This window comes from Mytilus trossulus, chromosome 7, assembly GCF_036588685.1.
Source record: "Mytilus trossulus isolate FHL-02 chromosome 7, PNRI_Mtr1.1.1.hap1, whole genome shotgun sequence".
Classification (NCBI taxonomy): domain Eukaryota; kingdom Metazoa; phylum Mollusca; class Bivalvia; order Mytilida; family Mytilidae; genus Mytilus; species Mytilus trossulus.
In genome coordinates, this window is record NC_086379.1 from 71595849 (window position 1) to 71618268 (window position 22420).

Sequence of the window (22420 nt, forward strand, 5' to 3'; positions counted from 1 at the left end):
GATGAAATATTAATTGAGTCAAAACATAGCCATCGTACATTTGGTAATCATTGTAACAGTCATCAGTCAAGATGAATCTATGCTTTCAGTTTTTTAAACATCAACAGATAAAATTTTACCAAATTTGGATAAAACAAGTTTTTTCATAATCAAAAGATGGTACTGAGAACATTTGAATATTTAATTAAGATTATTCTATATTTATCTTATAATTTGACTTGGTTTTAATAAATTTGGTTGCATTTTTTTTGTCAACATTAAGATTTTACACTGACAGTAACAATTGCAGACAATACACAGTGTCTGATTGTCTTTTTGTCTTTTATTCACCATAGGAACAGAACAACAGTAGTATCCAGTAAAGGTAACCAGACAGTAAAGGAAAATATATCCAATATATTTGGTCCAAAACAGGTAGGCCACACATATATTGTAGCATGGGATTCGATAATTTCTTCTATCCTTATTGCATGTTTTCCTATAATTGTACAAAGAAACAGTGTATTATTGGTCTATAAATTAAAAAAAAACAGGTTTTACAGTAGATCATACCAAAAGATGTTTAATGTGGTTTATTGATGGCAGAATTGGACTCATATTCTTGTTTATACATTTTTTAAACCCTAGAGTGGAATAACTTTAATTATTCAATTTTAAAAAGAAGATGTGGTATGATTGCCAATGAAACGACTGTCTACAAGTAACCAAAATGACACAGAAATTAACAGCTATAGGTCACTGTACAGCCTTCAACAATGAGCAAAGCCCATATCGCATAGACAGCTATAAAAGGCCCTGAAATGACAAATGTAAATCAATTCAAAAGAGAAACTAACAGCCTTATTAATGTACAAAAAATAAACGAAAAAAACAAAAGTTATTTAACAGCAAAATTTAGACCTGTGCATAAAATACAATCAAAAATGTTTCAAATATCAGTTTAAGTCTTCTACAGAAGGAGATGGTGAGTTTGATATCTGTCATTAATTAAGGAGAAAGAAGAATGTGTCAACATTCCTGAAGCATCACAAGAATTGATATATAGTGTACTTCTTACTTTTATTTATTTTGAGAATCATAGGAAGGTCATCAACAATGAACTATCGAACACCTACATGTAATAGTAAGATAAAGATTGATTTTAAAAAATATAATGTTTTCATAATGGAATCTTATTTTAAATTATTTAGATTATATTGACCTATGATTTTGTCCTAACTGCATTGAATACTATACACCTTTTGACTGGGTGTGAGGGTAAAAGCAAGTTTGTTGTCCCTGAGATACCAACTATTGCTCGAAGCAAAGCCAAGAGCAATAGTTGGTATGCGAAGGGACAACAAACTTGCTATTACCCGTGCAACCAGTCATTAGGTGTTTTATTATACTGAACAAAACAGCCGTTAAGTGTTTTTATATACCAAATAACTAATTTTTTAAAAGTGTAAATATATCATCTGATTTTAAAGAAAAGAAAAATGTCACATAACTTTTAAACATGCACATGATGTACTATACTTGTTTTTATAATTCGTTTTGTATTTATAAATATTTCATTAATTTCAATCAAGACTAGAAATACTTGTGTTAAACTTTCCGTGCTTATAATAAATTCTAGCTAAATTACGACAAACAAAAATTTAATTCACTTTTAATATACGGAGAGCGAACCCATATTATGATTTTCTTTCTCTTTTATAATTGCTTCTTGTAAGTGAAGTTACAATCAACACAAACAGATTCCACCGTTTACAATATAAAGGTGAGTTTGACGTGGCAAATCATACGTAACAAAGCAGAGTAGTCAATGACATCATTATCATCCAATGAAAAATAAGCTTGAAAAAGTACGGGAAAGATGATTATGGAACTATTAACCGGGGCAATAGTCTTTGAAACTATTGACTGGCAAATGGTTCTGTGGAATGAAATAGCACAACTATTTCATTACTTTTTATATAGAAAAAACATACTGTGGTATAATAATAAATTTTATTATACATTCTTACATTCTAGACGCAGAGTATATTAGAGTTTAAACAACACAAACCCACTGAGGAGGTATCATCAGAGTATGGGATCAAGCTCACAGACGGACAGACAGAATTGTTCAAGTTGGTTGTAGTATTGTTATAAACTTTCTTATAGTGATACTATTTAGCAAAAAAGGTCTTTTCCATCAGCAGTCTTCATTCACATTCAGTAGAAAGATACAAAATTCTCCCTCAAATATACTTATATTTTTTTCTTTTAAATTTTGATAATTTAGATATCGTAGTAAGTATAAAAAAGATATAGAAATCTTTGATATTTTATCCCTTTTCTTCAATAGAAGAGGATCATTATGTTTTATGTTGTTTGTCTGTCAGTTATTCTGTTTATCTTTCCCTATCAGGTAAGGGTTTTTGGTTAAATGATTCTAAGATGAAATTGTGGTTTAATCAATTTTAAACTTTACATGTGTTTGTTGATTGTGATGTGAAACTTTTATTTTGTGGAGAAAAAACAACATTTTGACCCAGATTTCATGTTTTCTTTGAACATGGGAATGGGACCAGTACCAGCTTGGCATTGTGTCCAATGGTCACCCATTCAATGTTAATAATTATAAGACTTGATTGTTTACATTGCAAAATATTATGGTACAAACATATATATAGAATAACCATACATTGTCTCGAAATATCAATGTTATTTGTACAAGGCTTAGAAACAGGTAGAAGCGAGGCTGTGCCGAGCATTTCTACCTGTTTCGAGCCGAGTACAAATAACAAATTGATATTTTGAGACAATGTATGGTTATTTTTTATATACTGCAACTCTTAAAAATGTTCGGAATGAAGTATTTTGGGTAAAAAACATCATTTCTTATTTTGAAGCGGACGACGTTAAATTTCCATGAACCTGTATGTTTTATTGACGTCATAAATAAAACTCTACGGAAACACATTGTCAACGTCATAAACAAGGTGATATACGGTCAGGGACTGTATATCACATATGAATATACAATCAATGCAATTTGACTGCTCAAATAGCACAGCTGCAGTATATATATATATATATATATAATTGAAATTCAATAGGGTCCATATCCTTCTGAAAAAGATATTTATTATAGAAGTTTTCATGACCTGGCAACAATAGAGGGGTCATTAAGTTTAATCTTTGTCTGTCCTTACATACGCCATAGAATTGGTTTTCATTCAGTTAGCCATAACCAAACTTATATACAACCTTTAAATTACCAATAAACACAGATCTTTGAATTTGGGTGGCGTCACAAATCTGAAATTTGACAAATCTTCTAAATGTAAAAGTTAACAAAATAATTTGCTGGACCAGTTCTGTCACAAACTCCACATACTTAGTTTTGAAAGAATCAGGTATATTTGTACATAGCAGAATATATTTGCAATGTTTTGTAATGTTTTAGGATAGAAGGCCATGTATCTAAGTGTGAACATGATATATTTCCAATGTTTTGTAATATTTTAAGGATAGAAGGCCATATATCTAAGTGTGAACATGAAATATTTCCAATGTTTTTTAATATTATAAGGATAGAACGCCATATATCTAAGTGTGAACATGATATATTACCAATGTTTTGTAATATTTTAAGGATTGAAGGCCATATATCTAAGTGTGAACATGGTCAGGGAAGAAGCAGTGCAGATAGACAGTTTTACTTCATTAACAAAAGACCATGTGATCATTCTAAGGTACCTTAGTGTTTGTCTTATTTCCTGTGGAGTAGGGTTACAATTGGCCATAAAAATCATTAAATTTTAGTTATACAATTAAGGGTTATAATGTAGTTGAAATCATCTACAAAGGCTTAGAGAAAAATATGCTTATATTGAATTCTGTATACTGCAAAATGTTCCTGAAATTAGTTTATTATGCTTATTTTTGGATACTAAACATTCATTTTGTGGCTTTTTATCGCTCTTTTTTTCCAGCTATCAAAACTTGTAAATGAAGTATATCATCAGTATAATCGACATCAGTATCCCTTTGTGGCCCTCAGTATTACTATACAGAAAGGTAAATATTTTTAGAAAATGGTGACTGTTTATCATTTTTCCCCAGTTAATTAAATAAAAGAGTAATATCTTAAGATGACCATCAGATAATAAGTGTGAGCAAAATTTCAGTTTCTCATTATTTATATGCATTTGCTCTTTAAGATGGTATAGAGAGTAACAAATATGTAAATATCATGGTATGAACATATGACATTTCCAATATACTAAGTAAATGATGAGTAATAGACAGGTGATGAAGAGCATTTTCCCGTCTGTTTCAGTAGGATGATATTGACAGATGAAGCTCCACTTACAATTTAAATAGTAGAATTATCTTGATATGTTGAAAATGGATCATAGCAATATATGTATAGCATTTATTGTAGCTTTGACTTGTAAAATCTTGTTGATAAAGACAAATATTAATAACAGTTTATTAATTACAGAATCTGTAGATGTGAATGTGACCCCTGATAAAAGACAAGTGTTTATAGAAAATGAAAAGATTTTATTAGCTGTCATTAAAGTAAGTATGTACAAATTTCTTGATTGATGCTTTATGCAAATACTTCATTTGATTTTAGGGCAAAAACATATTAACGATAGATCAAATGAATATTTTCTACAAGATAATTTATGTGAGAATGAAAAAGCTTTTGCTAGGTGTTTTTTTAAAGACACATAGCATGACACTCTTCCTATACATCACGTATCAAATTTATCATCCCCATTTGGTTCAGATGTGACTGCATATTTAGACACAGCCTACTGGATCCCATTTTAACATGTGTTTTATATCCGCATGTTAGGTCCATTGAAAATATGTGTATACCCTAGTCACAACTTTGTGTTAATAGTAAGTATGTGTATCAATACAGGTGAAAAATGTCACATGACATCATGAAATAGAATTTACATCAATAGTTTAAAAGCAGGTTTTTTTTAAAAGCAAGTTACATTTAGTTGAGGTATAAATCTGTTTTATTTTTGCAGACATCTTTGATAGAAATGTTTGAACCTACAGCATCGGTATATAATGTTAATACATGTACATTACAAAACCTTGGTAAGTATGGTCAAAATAGAATTGGGGAAAAAAAATGAAATTGCTATAATAAGAATATGAAGTATCCATTATTAAAAATTTACTGATATGAACAATGACAAGTGAATAGAAAATGAATTTCTGTGTAACACAACATTTTTCACAATGAATATAAACGTATTTACACTTTTGGTATTTAGCTGTATTTTGCCTCCGAATGACCTTAGATCACCTCCGAATAACCTTTTGACGTCAAACAAAAATATCTCATTTTAATTATGACGTCAATTATTTTGAATTCTTATGTCGAAGTTTACAGGAACCTTTGTGATTTTACATAATGGCAGACACATTTGCATACAAGTGTAAATATGTCTATTGCTGAGTTGAACTTTTTTGTGATATTGTATATGACTGCATGGCAAAATTGATAAGAGATCTCTAAGAATTCTATAAAATGCAGTTTTCATGTATTTACAACATATTGGTATGCTAACTTGACAGTCTAATATTTTCACTATATAACATCAGACATTTCAACTCCATTCTTTGAATAAGGCATGTAGACAACAAATTATTATAGAGCTAGCATACAAAGGTGAAGGAACTTTTCATTAATGAATTCATGTTTACTTTATGTTCAGTGGCAAACATTTCAAGCATGTTGGGGACAACAGTAAATATAGGAAATAGGTTTATGATGCAAGATCCATGATTTTTCTTAAGAAATAATTCCTTCATGTCATGCTCTATGCTCATTTTAACATGGGAAGGCATTATATTTGTTGATATTTTACACTGAGCGTTAGTGAGGAATGAGCATAGATCATGACATGAAGGAAATATTTCTATTCTAATAGGACAAATACAGTAATTATATAGGTCGAAGCGTACGAAAATACAGTAAAAATGTTTAGCTATTCCCATTTCCTCCCTGAGGAGTCTGTACATTGCATTTCATATTTGATAAGTTTAAAAAATATGAGCAGGGTAAATATATGTTGAACTAAATAACATATATTATAAAAGTTTATGTAAGCTTCTTGAATGTATATATTTTATAGGATAACGATGGAAATAACTTTAATATAAACAGTAAATTTGTGGGCATGTGTCAAACATATTTTGTGCTCATTAGAACAAGGCTTTGTTTAAAAAGCGTAATAAGGATGTCATATTAGAATATGTATTCACCTATAATGTACACCTATTTGATGTTAAAAGATATTTATAAAAGTGAAGATGTGGTATAATTGATAATGAGACAACTCTTCACAAAAGACTAAATGACACAGAAATTAACAACTATTGATCACTGTATGGCCTTCAACATTCAGCAAAGCCCATACTGCACAGTCAGTTACATATGGTTTTTTTCAGCTTACTTATTACAACCCAATCTGTACATAATGATACAAAATGTAACAATGAAAGATAATGTCAGAGATTTCCTATCAGCTTTAGATAAGAGATTGTTTTGAAGAATAATACATTTCAATCTTCTTTCTAGGCAACAAAGTGAAAACAAGTCCCTTTAAACAAAGGTATGTAGCTTGAAAATATAGAAGCAATATTTCTGAATTTTTCTCACTTGCATCAAAATGCATTTATTGTTTTATCTCTCCTCATGCCAACAGGTGCCAAATTTAAGATAGTCCTAGTAAAGTAATGATCTTGAGATGCTTACTGAGATATATGATAAGGAGGGATAGGATCTTTATCGGGAGTCAGGAATCTGGTGTTTCTAAACTCTTAGGGATTTTCCCTTTTTGGATCTGGGATTTTTTTTTCTTCTAATTTCATGATGTTGGGATTTAAATTTATTAAAATTGAGGACCTCTGGATTTTGTGTTTTTAAGCTGGGTTTTGGGATCAGGACCCCTTAAACCCCCCTCTTTGATGCATGAGTAAGGAGTAGAACTACCTTTTACATTAGAATTTGATTTAAATGTGTGGTAAATGTCAATGATTTATACCCCACCGTTTATCATGTTATCTGGTCTGTTTATTTGTTCTGTAATTTGTCCCATGACTGGTAAAAGATTTTCGCTAATATAGTTTTCACGAAATTCAGGTCACACTCACTTGAAGTTTGATGAGTATGTTCATTATGATTCAAAATTTAGAATATTATGCAAAATAACGGTGTTGAACCCATTTTTGTGGTTCCCTGAAAATGCAGTGAAAACTGAATATGGAATTATTATCTTAACAACTAAAATGATGAGGGCTTGAAAATAAGGTGATTTTGAGTAAAAGAGGGAATTTTACCTCCCATATAAGTCATGTGACATTATAAAAATCTTTTACATTGGATTTTTTCTGATTTTTCTCAGAGAAAGCAGTGAGTTAAATTGTGAAAGTCCAGTTTTGTCAAAGGTATGTAAATAGTATTTTATAGCTAGGCTAATATATAAGTAATTTCCAGAGAAACTTACTCACATACATGAACTATTCTTTAGATTTAAGAATTTGTAAGAACAAACTTGTAAAATTAGAATAATGTAATTAAAAGACAGTTTTAGAGATGATACTGTCAGCTTGTCAGTTATAAGCTCAAATTGTGTACCCCTAGGTTCTCTTATGTTAAATTACAAATTACAAATGTTATGTTAAATGTTCATTAAATTTTATTCCACATTGTATTACATTGTACTACAATGAAATATCCAAGAACAGCACTTATAATCAATTTCATTAAGACATGTAATGTTATTGGTTATTTCTAGCATCCTTTTGAAACATTATGGAAAGTGTATAAGAGAGAATTAAAGAATTACTTGCATGTTAACTTATTAGGGATTGATTTGTGTGATTTTCAAAGTTGTTTAAAATGTGGTGTTTTATTTCTTCAAAATAACCAGTGACAAAGGACAAGGTGTACAAATTCAACATTTGATAAACTAAACAGTAAAATTGAGAAACGGGAAATGTGTCAAAGAGACAACAACCTGACCATAGAAAAAACAACAGCAGAAGGTCACCAACAGGTTTTCAATGTAGCGAGGAATTCCCGCACCCAAAGGTGTCCTTAAGCCGGCCCCTAAACAAATATATACTAGTTAAGTATTAATGAACGCCACACTAATTACCAAATTGTGCACAAGAAACTAAAATTAAAATAATACAAGACTAACAAAGGCCAGAGGCTCCTAACCATATATATCTGTTATTTCATTATATAGTTACTTTATTAAGGGTTTTTCTGCTCTCTGTACATTTATATATTTTTGAAAGATGACAATCATTAAAGACTTATGTTTTTCTCCCATTTAAGCATTCAGTAGGCAGTGCCTTTAATAATTTAAAGAGAACATTTAGTAGCAGTTTCACCAAAGAGGAGGAAAGTTCAATATCACCTGTTAAAGAGCAACAGAGTAAACGTAAGCTAACAACTGATTTCCTCTATTAAGTCAAAGATCCAAGGTTTCTTACATTAATCGAAATTGTAAATTGATCCAAAAATGTATAGCAAAATGGAAAAATGTTTTTTTAATTTAAATTAAAACTTGACATTCAATCCACAGAATTTTGATTAGAATTTTATCGAGTTATTGCTGTGTGCATTTCTGTAGAAGAGAATACTAGGTTTAATGCTGGAATGATTTATGGATATTCAGATGCAGTTCAATTTTTTCTGAATGCATTACAAATTCATAAAAATCTAAAATACTGCTTATTTATATGCACTTTACCATGAAGTAAAATAAGCATACTCTGATAATGGTTACTTATGTCATTATTTCCACACTTTATTATTCTTTTGAATGAATCATGTGAATAAAAATATTCACTGAAATGGACCATGCAGAATAATTCATATGATCAAGAAATAATTTGAGTTGAAAATGTTCTTTTTGTCTAGATTAACAAAATAATTTGGCAGTGAATGTATTGAAGAGTTGAATCTATTTATATCATATTTTGGCTTCCACCTCAAATTGGAGTAAAGTTGTATAGTTTAACCTTTCTATTTTAGAGCGAAGACTTGATTCTTTTGTCATTAAATCAAAAACTTCAGACAATACAGAAGAAATGAAAGAATCTTTTATTGAAACTAAACCAATCATTACTACAGAAGTGAAGGATTCCCAAGATATATCTGTTACATTTGAAACAAACAAATCTTTACTTGAAAATACTGACAACCAATGTGTATCTCCAAACTCATTTATAGTAAATCATGAGAAAAGGGAGTTAACTCAGACAGATTCTGAATCAGGAATCAGTAGTTCACAGGACCAGACAGATTCCCAGTCATCAGTCTGTGTGACAATATCATCAGACAGTGATGTACAACATCTCTCTCAGGAAATATGTCAAGATCATTCAGAAAGATTGGAAACAGAAGAGGTGATATTGTTAGACCCTGATTCAGACAGTAGTAAAAATGCTGAATGCCAAAGCATTAAATCAGACAAAAGAGAATCTAAGAATAGTTATTTGTGTTCACCTGCCACCAGTTGTGTTCAAGAAGACTGTTTAAATGATGAAGTTGATAGAAGATTGAAAGCTACTGTTAATACTAATTTAGAAGTTTCTGAAGTGGATTGTTCCAGTCCGAATATGATAAAAGAACCAGAACCATATTTACAAGTGACTTGCTTTGTAAGTTAATTAGTCAAGGGAGCAATACATTTAAGTCAGAAAGGTTTTTTATGTGAATAAGTTACAATAACAAGTTTATTACAAATACATGCAGGCACACATTGTGTGCAACTAGAGCAATATAATACAGTATACAAAATAATAAATTGGTCAATAAGTGTGACAATTTAAAGTAAGTTTAAAAATTGCATAAAGAAATCTTTTTTCCTTTTTTTTTTGCATGTTAGTAGCTTTAATTGCATTTTACCAACCCACACAATATTGAAAAGATAGAAAATTCAATATTTGATCTTAATAGAATAAAGCAAGACGAAACATATAATGAGTGAGATACTCCTATTTGAAGAATGTATATAGTAGTGAAAGCTGTGCATATTTGTTTATTTTCAATTAGGTAATAAAACTCCAAGTCTTTGTTTCATCAATTCTAAACATCATTTTATATTTTTTTTCTTCAGGATGAGATGCAAGACCACAAGCGAACAGAAAGAACAGTTACATTTGATTTTAAGGGATTTAGAGATAGAGTGCAGAAAAGGAAAAATAGTAAGAACAATTGATTTTGATAATTTAACAAAGGCCTAATAACATTTAGAAAATTCAACTAAGATTCTATTACTAGTAATTAACACAACACAATTTTATTTGCTTGTGATAATGTTATTTATTTTGTGACAGTTCACATATTTGTTTGTGACATGTTCTGTTTAATGTTTGAGATTTATATTTGTTTTACCTAAGGAAAGAGTGAAGAAAGTTTTTGTCGTACGTTCCGAGCCAAGATATCACCGACAGATAACAAAGCTGCAGAAGAGGAATTACAAAAAGAAATCAGGTAATACAAATAAAGTTTTGAGTGGGTTATTATCAGTTAGACAGCAATCCATCAACAAAATAACAAACCAAACTTTTACAACCATAACTTTACCATTTCTAATATCATATCATATGCCCATGTGAATTTATGGGTAATGATCTGCTTTGCTTTTAATATCCTCATTCAATATTTAGTTACTGCAGATTCATTTATTTTCGTTGGTTCCAATTTTCATAGATTGAAGTCTGCATACACTACTTTTAAAAATTAAATTGTTGAACATTTAAATTTTTGGTTCCCCTTTACCCTTGAAATCCACAAAAATTGGTAGGCAACAAATATTTAGGAATCAACAGTATTTCGTATAACTATTAAAAACTGGAGAAGTATGCTGACATTTAAACAAGTTACAGAAAAAAGAGGGAATATTAGCAGTCTTGGCTGAATTGTTTCTTATGTGAGGCAACTCTAAAAAGATGGATATCTTGTCAAAGGTGAGGTTTTACCTAAGACCCTGCCGGGCAAATTTTGAATCAATACTTGTCTAGATGATATTTTAATAAAAAAAAGTAGATTTTTGGAAGCATCAAAGAAACCTCAACCTAGCAACACAAAAGTTAGATGACATCTAGAGAATATAATATCTTGATATAACTTTTTATTTATGTGAAATTATGTTTTTGTCTTTACAGTAAGGATATGTTTAAAGAGATGGAAATCCTTGGACAGGTATTTACCTATTTTATTCTATGATGTACAATAGAATGATCCTTTGACTATCGTTAATGACTCATATCGAAGATTTTAAATTTAAACTATATATTTGTTGTTGTTTTTTAAGATAAAACCATGTAATAACACCAAAAGTTTTATCCAATATTACTTTGTATGCCTCATTTATGGGCATTATGTTTTTGGTCTGTGTGTCTGTTTGGCTGTCTGTCCCATTTTAGGTTAAAGATTTTGGTCAAGTTAGTTTTTGATGAAGTTAAAGTACAATCAACTTGAAACTAATTACACATAATGCCTATGATATGATCTTTCTAATTTATTGCCCAATTAGAGTTTTAGCCCCAATTTTACAGTCCATTGAACATAGAAAATGATAGTGTCAGTTGAACCTCCGTGTATTATGGACATTTTTGTGTTTTCTTTACTATATATGGACACATTGTTGTTTTTCTTTAAAATATAATATCATATATCATTTATTATTTTTTTTCATAGTTTAACTTAGGATTTATCATCTCCAAGTTGAGAGAGGACCTGTTTATTGTAGATCAGCATGCTACAGACGAGAAATATAACTTTGAAATGTTACAGCGACATACAGTCATACAGAGTCAGAAAATGATTCAGTAAGTACAGCATACAGTCATTCAGAGTCAGAAACTGATCCAGTAAGTACAGCATACAGTCATTCAGAGTCAGAAACTGATTTAGTAAGTACAGCGACATACAGTCATTCAGTCAGAAACTGATTCAGTAAGTACAGCGACATACAGTTATTCAGAGTCAGAAACTGATTCAGTAAGTACAGCGACATACAGTCATTCAGAGTCAGAAACTGATTCAGTAAGTACAGTGATATAGAGTCATTCAGAGTCAGAAACTGATTCAGTAAGTACAGCGACATACAGTCATTCAGAGTCAGAAACTGATTCAGTAAGTACAGCGACATACAGTCATTCAGAGTCAGAAACTGATTCAGTAAGTACAGCGACATACAGTCATTCAGAGTCAGAAACTGATTCAGTAAGTACAGCGACATACAGTCATTCAGAGTCAGAAACTGATTCAGTAAGTACAGTGATATACAGTCATTCAGAGTCAGAAACTGATTCAGTAAGTACAGTGACATACAGTCATTCAGAGTCAGAAACTGATTCAGTAAGTACAGCAACATACAGTCATTCAGAGTCAGAAACTGATTCAGTAAGTACAGCGACATACAGTCATTCAGAGTCAGAAACTGATTCAGTAAGTACAGCGACATACAGTCATTCAGAGTCAGAAACTGATTCAGTAAGTACAGCGACATACAGTCATTCAGAGCCAGAAACTGATTCAGTAAGTACAGCGACATACAGTCATTCAGAGTCAGAAACTGATTCAGTAAGTACAGCAACATACAGTCATTCAGTCAGAAACTGATTCAGTAAGTACAGGGACATACAGTCATTCAGAGTCAGAAACTGATTCAGTAAGTACAGCGACATACAGTCATTCAGAGTCAGAAACTGATTCAGTAAGTACAGAGACATACAGTCATTCAGTCAGAAACTGATTCAGTAAGTACAGGGACATACAGTCATTCAGAGTCAGAAACTGATTCAGTAAGTACAGCGACATACAGTCATTCAGAGTCAGAAACTGATTCAGTAAGTACAGAGACATACAGTCATTCAGTCAGAAACTGATTTAGTAAGTACAGCAACATACAGTCATTCAGAGTCAGAAACTGATTCAGTAAGTAAAGAGACATACAGTCATTCAGAGTCAGAAACTGATTCAGTAAGTACAGCGACATACAGTCATTCAGTCAGAAACTGATTCAGTAAGTACAGCGACATACAGTCATTCAGAGGCAGAAACTGATTCATTAGGTACAGTGACATACAGTCATTCAGAGTCAGAAACTGATTCAGTAAGTACAGCGACATACAGTCATTCAGAGTCAGAAACTGATTCAGTAAGTACAGCGACATACAGTCATTCAGAGCCAGAAACTGATTCAGTAAGTACAGCGACATACAGTCATTCAGAGTCAGAAACTGATTCAGTAAGTACAGCAACATACAGTCATTCAGTCAGAAACTGATTCAGTAAGTACAGGGACATACAGTCATTCAGAGTCAGAAACTGATTCAGTAAGTACAGCGACATACAGTCATTCAGAGTCAGAAACTGATTCAGTAAGTACAGAGACATACAGTCATTCAGTCAGAAACTGATTTAGTAAGTACAGCAACATACAGTCATTCAGAGTCAGAAACTGATTCAGTAAGTAAAGAGACATACAGTCATTCAGAGTCAGAAACTGATTCAGTAAGTACAGCGACATACAGTCATTCAGTCAGAAACTGATTCAGTAAGTACAGCGACATACAGTCATTCAGAGCCAGAAACTGATTCAGTAAGTACAGCGACATACAGTCATTCAGAGTCAGAAACTGATTCAGTAAGTACAGGGACATACAGTCATTCAGAGCCAGAAACTGATTCAGTAAGTACAGCGACATACAGTCATTCAGAGTCAGAAACTGATTCAGTAAGTAAAGAGACATACAGTCATTCAGAGTCAGAAACTGATTCAGTAAGTACAGCGACATACAGTCATTCAGAGTCAGAAACTGATTCAGTAAGTACAGCGACATACAGTCATTCAGAGTCAGAAACTGATTCAGTAAGTACAGCGACATACAGTCATTCAGAGTCAGAAACTGATTCAGTAAGTACAGCGACATACAGTCATTCAGAGTCAGAAACTGATTCAGTAAGTACAGCGACATACAGTCATTCAGAGTCAGAAACTGATTCAGTAAGTAAAGAGACATACAGTCATTCAGAGTCAGAAACTGATTCAGTAAGTACAGCGACATACAGTCATTCAGTCAGAAACTGATTCAGTAAGTACAGCGACATACAGTCATTCAGAGCCAGAAACTGATTCAGTAAGTACAGCGACATACAGTCATTCAGAGTCAGAAACTGATTCAGTAAGTACAGGGACATACAGTCATTCAGAGCCAGAAACTGATTCAGTAAGTACAGCGACATACAGTCATTCAGAGTCAGAAACTGATTCAGTAAGTAAAGAGACATACAGTCATTCAGAGTCAGAAACTGATTCAGTAAGTACAGCGACATACAGTCATTCAGAGTCAGAAACTGATTCAGTAAGTACAGCGACATACAGTCATTCAGAGTCAGAAACTGATTCAGTAAGTACAGCGACATACAGTCATTCAGAGTCAGAAACTGATTCAGTAAGTACAGCGACATACAGTCATTCAGAGTCAGAAACTGATTCAGTAAGTACAGTGACATACAGTCATTCAGAGCCAGAAACTGATTCAGTAAGTACAGCGACATACAGTCATTCAGAGCCAGAAACTGATTCAGTAAGTACAGTGACATACAGTCATTCAGAGTCAGAAACTGATTCAGTAAGTACAGCGACATACAGTCATTTAGAGCCAGAAACTTGATTCAGTAAGTACAGCGACATACAGTCATTTAGAGCCAGAAACTGATTCAGAGTACAGCGACATACAGTCATTCAGAGTCAGAAACTAATTCAGTAAGTACAGCAACATACAGTCATTCAGAGTCAGAAACTGATTCAGTAAGTACAGCGACATACAGTCATTCAGAGTCAATAACTGATTTGGTAAGTACAGGGACATACAGTCATTCAGAGTCAGAAACTGATTTGGTAAGTACAGCGACATACAGTCATTCAGAGTCAGAAACTGATTCGGTAAGTACAGCGACATACAGTCATTCAGAGTCAGAAATTGATTTACATTGTGTTTTCAAAATCCTGGGCCCCTGTTATGAGCCCCTCAACCAATGACCCTGGTAATGAAAAACACCTGGATTACAACAATTCATCAAGCATTTGTATACTTTTAATTAATTGTTTTTTTAAACAGCTATACCAATGTCTTAAATGAATGATGCATGTAAAACAAAACTATTGATTCACAATTCAAACAAAGCGAGGATTTTGATGCAAATGAAAACAATAAACACAAAGTGGAACTGACAAGTCAGAGACTAATGCTACCAAGGTCTATTTGACCTCTATTGTAGAATATGTAAAAAAAGGTTGAAATTATTTTTTTTATTGGTGAAACAACCGGTTTCTCAAATTTCTAATTCTTTAGCCAATGAATAAGAAGATTCAAAACAATGAAAGTGTGAAGTTTTTATGTTATTACTTTTTGTATTTATCAGTCTATAATTTATAATCAGACAGAAATTTCGCATACAAAATATTAGAAGTCACAAGTCATTAACTTCTGGCCACCTTAAAGCATATTCTTGTAATATAAATCAATTAAAATTTTTATCATTTAATGGAAAAGATTCTTCAGTGTACATGTATATCTTATTCATGAGATAAATTGAATTTTACCAAGTATGTTCCTGGGAAATCACAAATAAAGCCTGATGACTCATTGTGTTTACTAAAACAAATGCACCGAGGAAGCTCCAGTTCATTCTCATTAGTCAGCTCTTTACTCTTCTGTCCATCTTTTGATATTACTATTATTCTATGAAATCCATTATCTGCTACAAAAATGTTACCATATAAATCTGTAGAAAGTCCCCATGGTTCAGATAAATCTGTATATTTCCAGATCTGTTTACCTGATCCATTCACACAGTAAACTTTTTTACCTAAATAATCACTATAGATTACTCTGTCATTACAGTAAACAAGGTGAAACAGGGATGATTTACTCTCAACTTTTATTGACTTCAGTGTATATCCTTCTAAGTCTATAATACGAATTTCATCTTTCTCCAGACCTACAGCCAGGGAATTATTGGAGAATGATATTCCATAGCATGCTTTGTTTAATGTGATAACTTTGGTAACTATTTCATTCTCTATATTGAAGATTTTAATGGCTCCCTCACCAGGATAAGTCATGGCTATAATATTGTGATTGATCTGTGTTACACTTACAACTCTACCAGGTAAAGGTAACTGTTTCTGTAGTTTGCCATCAGAAGTAAGTATATTAGCAGTATCACTCTGTTTAACAACTACAACTCTACCATCCATCAGACAAATCAAGTCACTAATAGACTTCTCCATGTTTAAATCTATCTTTGTCTCAATATTCATTGTCATTTTGTTTATGTTTGATTGTGGTTGTAATTGTACTTGTGCTTTCTGACTCACACTTGTTTTTCTATTCATTGGTTTATCTGTTTTGATAACTGTAACTGCTAGTGATTCAAGAGATTCTATTTTTTTTAGGGTCTTTTCCATTTCATTATTTTGCTCCATTTTGATGTCAAATTCTTTATTCCTGTCATCACCTTCCAGATCCTCAACATATTGTTGATATTGATTTACTTGTTGTTCAATCTGATGTACTCCTAGAAAGGATTGTAGTTTAGAACTATGTGTTGTGAAAGCATGTAGATAATCTTTCACTCCATCTAGTTCTCTTATCTTTTCTTCAATTTCATTTATCAAATCTGATGCATTTGATTTCTCTTCATTCAAGATGGTGTTTGTTTCTTGGTATAACTTCTTCTCTAGTTTGTCTAAATGTTCATTTATTTTCTTACGGAATTTTATAATCCTGCCTTTGATGCTTTCACACTGTTGTTCACCTCTTTTGATATTTTCTGATTTGTTGATCACCATTTTATTCAAGATGTCTAAGATGGAGGTTATATCTTTATCTAAAGATTCTTTTGATTTTACCATTTTTGTTTTCTCTACTACACTAGCTAAACTTTTTATTCCTGTACATTTTGTATGACTAGTAGGAATACATTCATCACAACAAGGCATTAAATGACTAGGACAGTACAAGTTGAGTTGTTGACCATGTTTGTCACATTCTGTTTCGATGGCTTTATTTAATAGTTTATAACTTTTGATATTAATGGTTTTATGATCACATAATGATTTAGATATTTTATGGTGACCAGAACATGTTGAACATAATCCTTCTTCACAGTTATAACACCAGAACTCAGCATTTGTGGTTAGTTCTCCCTTGTGACAAGGCCCACATGGTATAGGTTTGTTGGATGCCATGACCTAAACAGAAATAAAAGATAAATAATTGACCTAATTGGCAGGATTCATAAGGTATAGATTTAAAAGTATTATTCTGTAATTTTTAATACGCTTCTTTTAGTCTTAACTGCTATATACCCCACTTTTCTTTGAGTCATAATTGCTATTTAATAAATAGATACCTTTAAGTGTATAGAAAAAATCCTTTTGAGTTAACGTTGTTCTTATGACACTTCGAATTCATTTCCTTCAATGATTTTCACAACCTACAAGGAAGTTAAATAGGACATGTTTATATGTTGTTCAGGTAAACATTTAAATTCAGGTGATCAATAAATATTTAAATGCTGTATTCAATAAATATTTAAATGACCTACCTTATATCATACAATGTAATACAATATATTGATAATACAAAGATATATTAAATCATTTTGTCAGATCAGATCTATTTATAGTATTTATTATTATGGAAATTGTGAAATATTTCTTGTAATATCTCTATATTTAAATTATAATTTCACTAATGTAAAGTGAAGGCTTCTTTCATTTCAATCTTTTCAAGCTTTTTTTCATTTCAATCTTTTCAATTTCCCAATCAAATGCACCAACAATTAATATAGTAACAAAACAGATAACCTACTGATGATGCCAGATTTTTCTGAATCTTATATTTATTACCCATACAATAAATTTGGCTACAGAGTTAAATGTTTTGACCTATCCATATATAGGTCATTCTATTCATAGCCACATTATTTGTTGCCATTTTCAGCTGGTTTATTTTCTCCAAGTTCTCTTCCAATTGTAGGAACTTTTGAATTCAATATAACCATGGATGAGTTTGATGATAAAATAATCTGAGAATGGGGAATATTTCTGGAGGGAGAATATTTGAGATATTTACAAATCATGTCTTGTCATTACTGTCATAGTTTCATTTTTTTTTATTTCCATTCATCAATATATACCACAAATCAATTTAATAATAAGTCAAATCTGAAATGTTTTGGGGAGATGGACTTAAGTACTAACTTTTCATATTAATTCTAGGTTCATTTGACCTTAACTTTGTTTTCATGGTCCATTGGTCAGAAGTATGATTCGGTAGTTTTGTCTTTTTCCTATCTACTGTATGCAATATATAAACTATGTTTGGTAAAAAGAATGATTTGAATATGTTGTTATACCTGGTAGAGTTAGGCCAACCTTTACCTTATTTTCATGGTTCAATGGTAAAAATAATTATGGTTAGGTCTGTTTCGCAGGTGCTTTAAGTTAAAAGTTAACTAGATTTGATGTATGGAATGATTGTAAAGTGTCGTGCAGTATTTATTGGACCTTATTTTTGTGGTCTTTTGGTCAACATTAAGTTTTGGTGGTTAAATCTTTGTCTTTAAAACTTTCAACATAAACTCAATCATGATCAGGGGATCAGATGAGCCATTTCTGAGTGTGGACTAGTTTTGTGAAGCATTACTTTAAAATTTCAATATTTTTATTAACCTTTAACACAAAAGCTTTTGATTTTTGTCTCATTTATAGCGTTTGAAGTCACAGAATGCAAGACTAAGCAAGAATTTGGCCCCACCCCCTCAGTTACGGTCTATTGACTTTTGGCTATATTTTCATGTATTAGTTTGTGATTAGGTCAGTTTATAGGGAACCACTAGTGGTAAATTGATGATAATTGGTATGTAGTTGTTTAAGCATTGCATATCTCATTTCCATGGAGATTATTTGGCCCGGCTGATTCAGTCATGGTCTATTGGCTTTAAAACTTTTGCTTAGTCTTCATGTATTAGTTTGTAATAAGGTCGATTTATGGTGAACCACTAGTGGTAAGTCAATGATATTTAGTTTGCAGTTGTATTATCATTGGCATATCTCATTACCTTGGAGATTATTTGATCCTGCTCCTTCATTCATGGATCATTGACTTTGAAAATTTGCATTATAGAAATTACAAAAGAGCTAGACATATCTCTTTGATGACAGTTTATATATATATTCACCTATTTAATATTTCCCTTTCAGGACATTTTATACATTTATATGTGCAAAGTGCTTTCATTCATATACATGTTATCAAATTGTGCTTTTAAAATAGATTGCAATTGCTGCAGCAAATTCCTGTCACCTGTCGCAAAAAAAGGGAATAAGCAAATAATTTTCTCTATTCTTTGTCTTGTAGTCCACAGAGTCTAGAACTGACATCCAGTAATGAGATAATACTAATGGAGAGTATAGAGGTATTCCGAAAGAATGGATTTGATTTTATTGTAGATGAACAAGGTAATAGTAAAAACAGGTAGTTTGTTTTATTCAAAGTTATCAACCCCTAAGGGTGATTGGGGAAACAAAATATGGTTGCTTGGTCTTCTCCTGACCAGTAGTAAAACACTCACCAAAGTGGGGCTCCCTTTGGCTGTGCGGGATGTATCAAGTTTGCAGCCACATTCAGTCACAGTGGGTATGTTAAATCCAATGCCTCATGTAAAGAGATTGCCTAGCACTTTGCACTTTAAGAACCCTTGCAACATCTCTTTAAGGGGTCCGTAGGTGGCCTGTTTCAAAGCAAAATTCTGCCCCTATTCAACATACCCTCATTTTCCAGTGGCAGTCCAAATTTCCACGCCCATTATCCAGAATGGCCTCTATCATTACAAGACCTACTTATTGTATTTATTGTTTACTTGTTGTTACATGCATGAAATATTTTGACACTGGACCTTATGCAACCAACAATCAATCAATCAATCAATCAAAGTTAGCATGGTTAGTTATTGAATACTAATATACACAACAAATGATTTACCGAGCTTTTGATGGACTTGTTTTACAAAAGTAAACGTATTCTATATTTGAAATGTTACAAGGTTAAAGGAAACAAAATATCTGTTTGTCTCTCCTGTTTGTAATTGTATGAATAGTTTGTCAATAATACAACAGTATGAAAACGTTTTCCACATTTAAAAAAAACAACATTGTACTCCAAATGTCCTCAAATATAACCTTGTGCATGTATCTACTTTGATGTGTTCAATGACTCTCTGAAGTTTGTGTTGTATAGTTTTTATATATGTTGAAACAAATTTGAATTTTCTTGTCTTATCTTTCATAAGAGAATGAAATGAATAGGCATTCTAACATCAGTGTTGAGACTTCGACATCAGGGAAATTATCTTTGATGTAATGAAATTATGGTTTATGGACCTGCAGAGATCATTGTTGTTGATTGAATGATATTGAATAAAAAAAAAATTGTTGATGTAACATTAAAATTAACTACTTTATTTAATATCATAAAACAAAGAAAAGTATTTGTATATTTTTTTGTTCACAGGTGATCCTACACAAAGAGTCAAGTTAATATCTACACCGGTCAGTAAAAACTGGACATTTGGAAAAGATGGTTAGTCAGAAATATTTAACATATTATTATAATTGTAATCTCTTCAAAAATACTATTTTACAACAAAAACAGAAAGTTAGGCCTGTCAGTACATAAAGGTGCATTCACACGATACGATTTTCCGTTCGATTTTCCATTCGACTTGACACCGTCGCACAGGTAAATCGTACAGCGTTATGTTCACACGATGCGATTTTCCATTCGATTTTCATCAGATTTGAACAAGTGCTTTTTTATATTTCTAAATGCAGCAACTTCCGAAATTATCTTTATACGCAAGACTGAAGTATTATTAAAGTTTAAACAAATATTATTGAGTTATTAATTGAATGGTGATTTGATAATGAATTTCCAAGGACTATTCCTAAATTCTCCAAAATATTTGTCTTGCCGTCTAGGCAGTTTTTTTTATGTAATCTATACCTTAAGCTTTTACTTCTTTATCAGATATATTATATTTCTTTAATATTATATACATATTGCACTACCATCTTATATTGAGACTACCCTCATAATGATTGTACTGGCCGTTATAATTAGTTCTTTGCAAACCTGTAGTTTCCGTTAAGACTAATAAGAGACGAAAGACCCAAGCTTGTCGAAATATTTAGCAATTTAGCACAATAAAGAGTGTAGTACGAGTTATAAGTTTACCTTGAATAATTTTTGTCTATATCAATGATGGTCATTTTTAAAATACTCAAAATTATATGATTATCAGTCTTGAAAAATGTAGAAATTTATTCGGCATGTAATCTCTGTTTACTAAATAAACAGTTTTTTGAAAATAGATTCTACACCCAACATATTGATATCGGTGTTAAAATTATTTCTAGTACAACTTCTCTCTTCAGATACACGTATAGTTTTATAAAAGACGGAATACTCAAAATGTAATATTCGTGGAATGTAATATCAGTTGAAATTTTGGTGAAGAGTGCTTTCTTTCACGTCCGCACTTCTATCAAGTATGGCATGCCAAAATAACATTTAAAAATTTATTGCGGATCATGGCGAATATATAAATTACAGAACAATAACATACAGAGACACCATGTGACACTCTTAATTTTTCGATTATATTAGTGTAATAGAGTTGATTTTCTTCTCAGATCTAGAAAAAAGTAACGGATATTTATACATCAATATTAATGCTAGTAGAAAATTTAAACCAGATTTCAATATTCAAAATATAAAACTTGTATTTAAAATATAGATTAAAAAGAGAACTCGATACGTTTGAAGAATAGAACTCTAAAACAAATAATCGTGTTGCTTCGTGTCTTAATTTATTACTACGCGTACGTCTTTCTTTAATATGCACATGCTTTTGTGTAATTCACGTTTTTCTTGATAGAGTTAAGTCATATCTATAATACTACAATTACGAGGTCCAATTTGTCAGCCGTCATCACGTAAAAACGATGAATCAAAGAATTCAATTTTACATATAACTAATATAGTACAATGGTGTTGATTAAAAATTACACCACTCCAGGCCCCTTTGTTTTCCACGTAATTAATATTGCCAATAATTAAGAAGTTCCGGATCGAATCCGACACCGATACCAATAGTATATTCACCTGTTACCTATTACCTTATCTGTATGTTCCGCCTCTGACAGGCGCACCACAAAACGGTGTATTAAGAAAGTTTGCTCTATACTGCTGAGTAAAAGATACTCCATTCCGGGCCCTTTTTTTTTCCAAAATTAATTATCAATATTAC

General features: G+C 31.6%; 2 protein-coding genes across 2 annotated transcripts in view; one reads left to right on the forward strand and one right to left on the reverse strand.

The window, feature by feature from the left end:
• Positions 1-22420, forward strand: part of LOC134725724 (mismatch repair endonuclease PMS2-like) — a 46401-nt gene that overhangs the window by 10965 nt on the left and 13016 nt on the right. Inside the window, exons 7-22 of the mRNA XM_063589761.1 lie at positions 336-414; positions 2017-2114; positions 3626-3725; positions 3966-4050; positions 4478-4557; positions 5025-5097; positions 6587-6620; positions 7413-7455; positions 8354-8459; positions 9056-9684; positions 10143-10230; positions 10426-10519; positions 11194-11230; positions 11729-11859; positions 19471-19571; positions 20623-20691. Coding sequence (XP_063445831.1) covers positions 336-414; positions 2017-2114; positions 3626-3725; positions 3966-4050; positions 4478-4557; positions 5025-5097; positions 6587-6620; positions 7413-7455; positions 8354-8459; positions 9056-9684; positions 10143-10230; positions 10426-10519; positions 11194-11230; positions 11729-11859; positions 19471-19571; positions 20623-20691 — 1847 coding nt within the window. The remainder of the gene's footprint in view (positions 1-335; positions 415-2016; positions 2115-3625; positions 3726-3965; positions 4051-4477; positions 4558-5024; positions 5098-6586; positions 6621-7412; positions 7456-8353; positions 8460-9055; positions 9685-10142; positions 10231-10425; positions 10520-11193; positions 11231-11728; positions 11860-19470; positions 19572-20622; positions 20692-22420) is intronic.
• Positions 15556-17577, reverse strand: LOC134725723 (uncharacterized). The gene is made up of 2 exons (XM_063589760.1): positions 17459-17577; positions 15556-17297 (listed from the first exon to the last, which is right to left on the reverse strand). Exon 2 carries the CDS (start codon positions 17292-17294, stop codon positions 15618-15620), a length of 1677 nt encoding a protein of 558 aa, XP_063445830.1. The 5' UTR covers positions 17295-17297; positions 17459-17577; the 3' UTR covers positions 15556-15617.

Coding starts and splice junctions, on each gene's coding strand:
- LOC134725723 (XM_063589760.1), bottom strand. CDS start 17,294: ATGGCATCCAACAAACCTATACCATGTGGGCCTTGTCACAAGGGAGAA.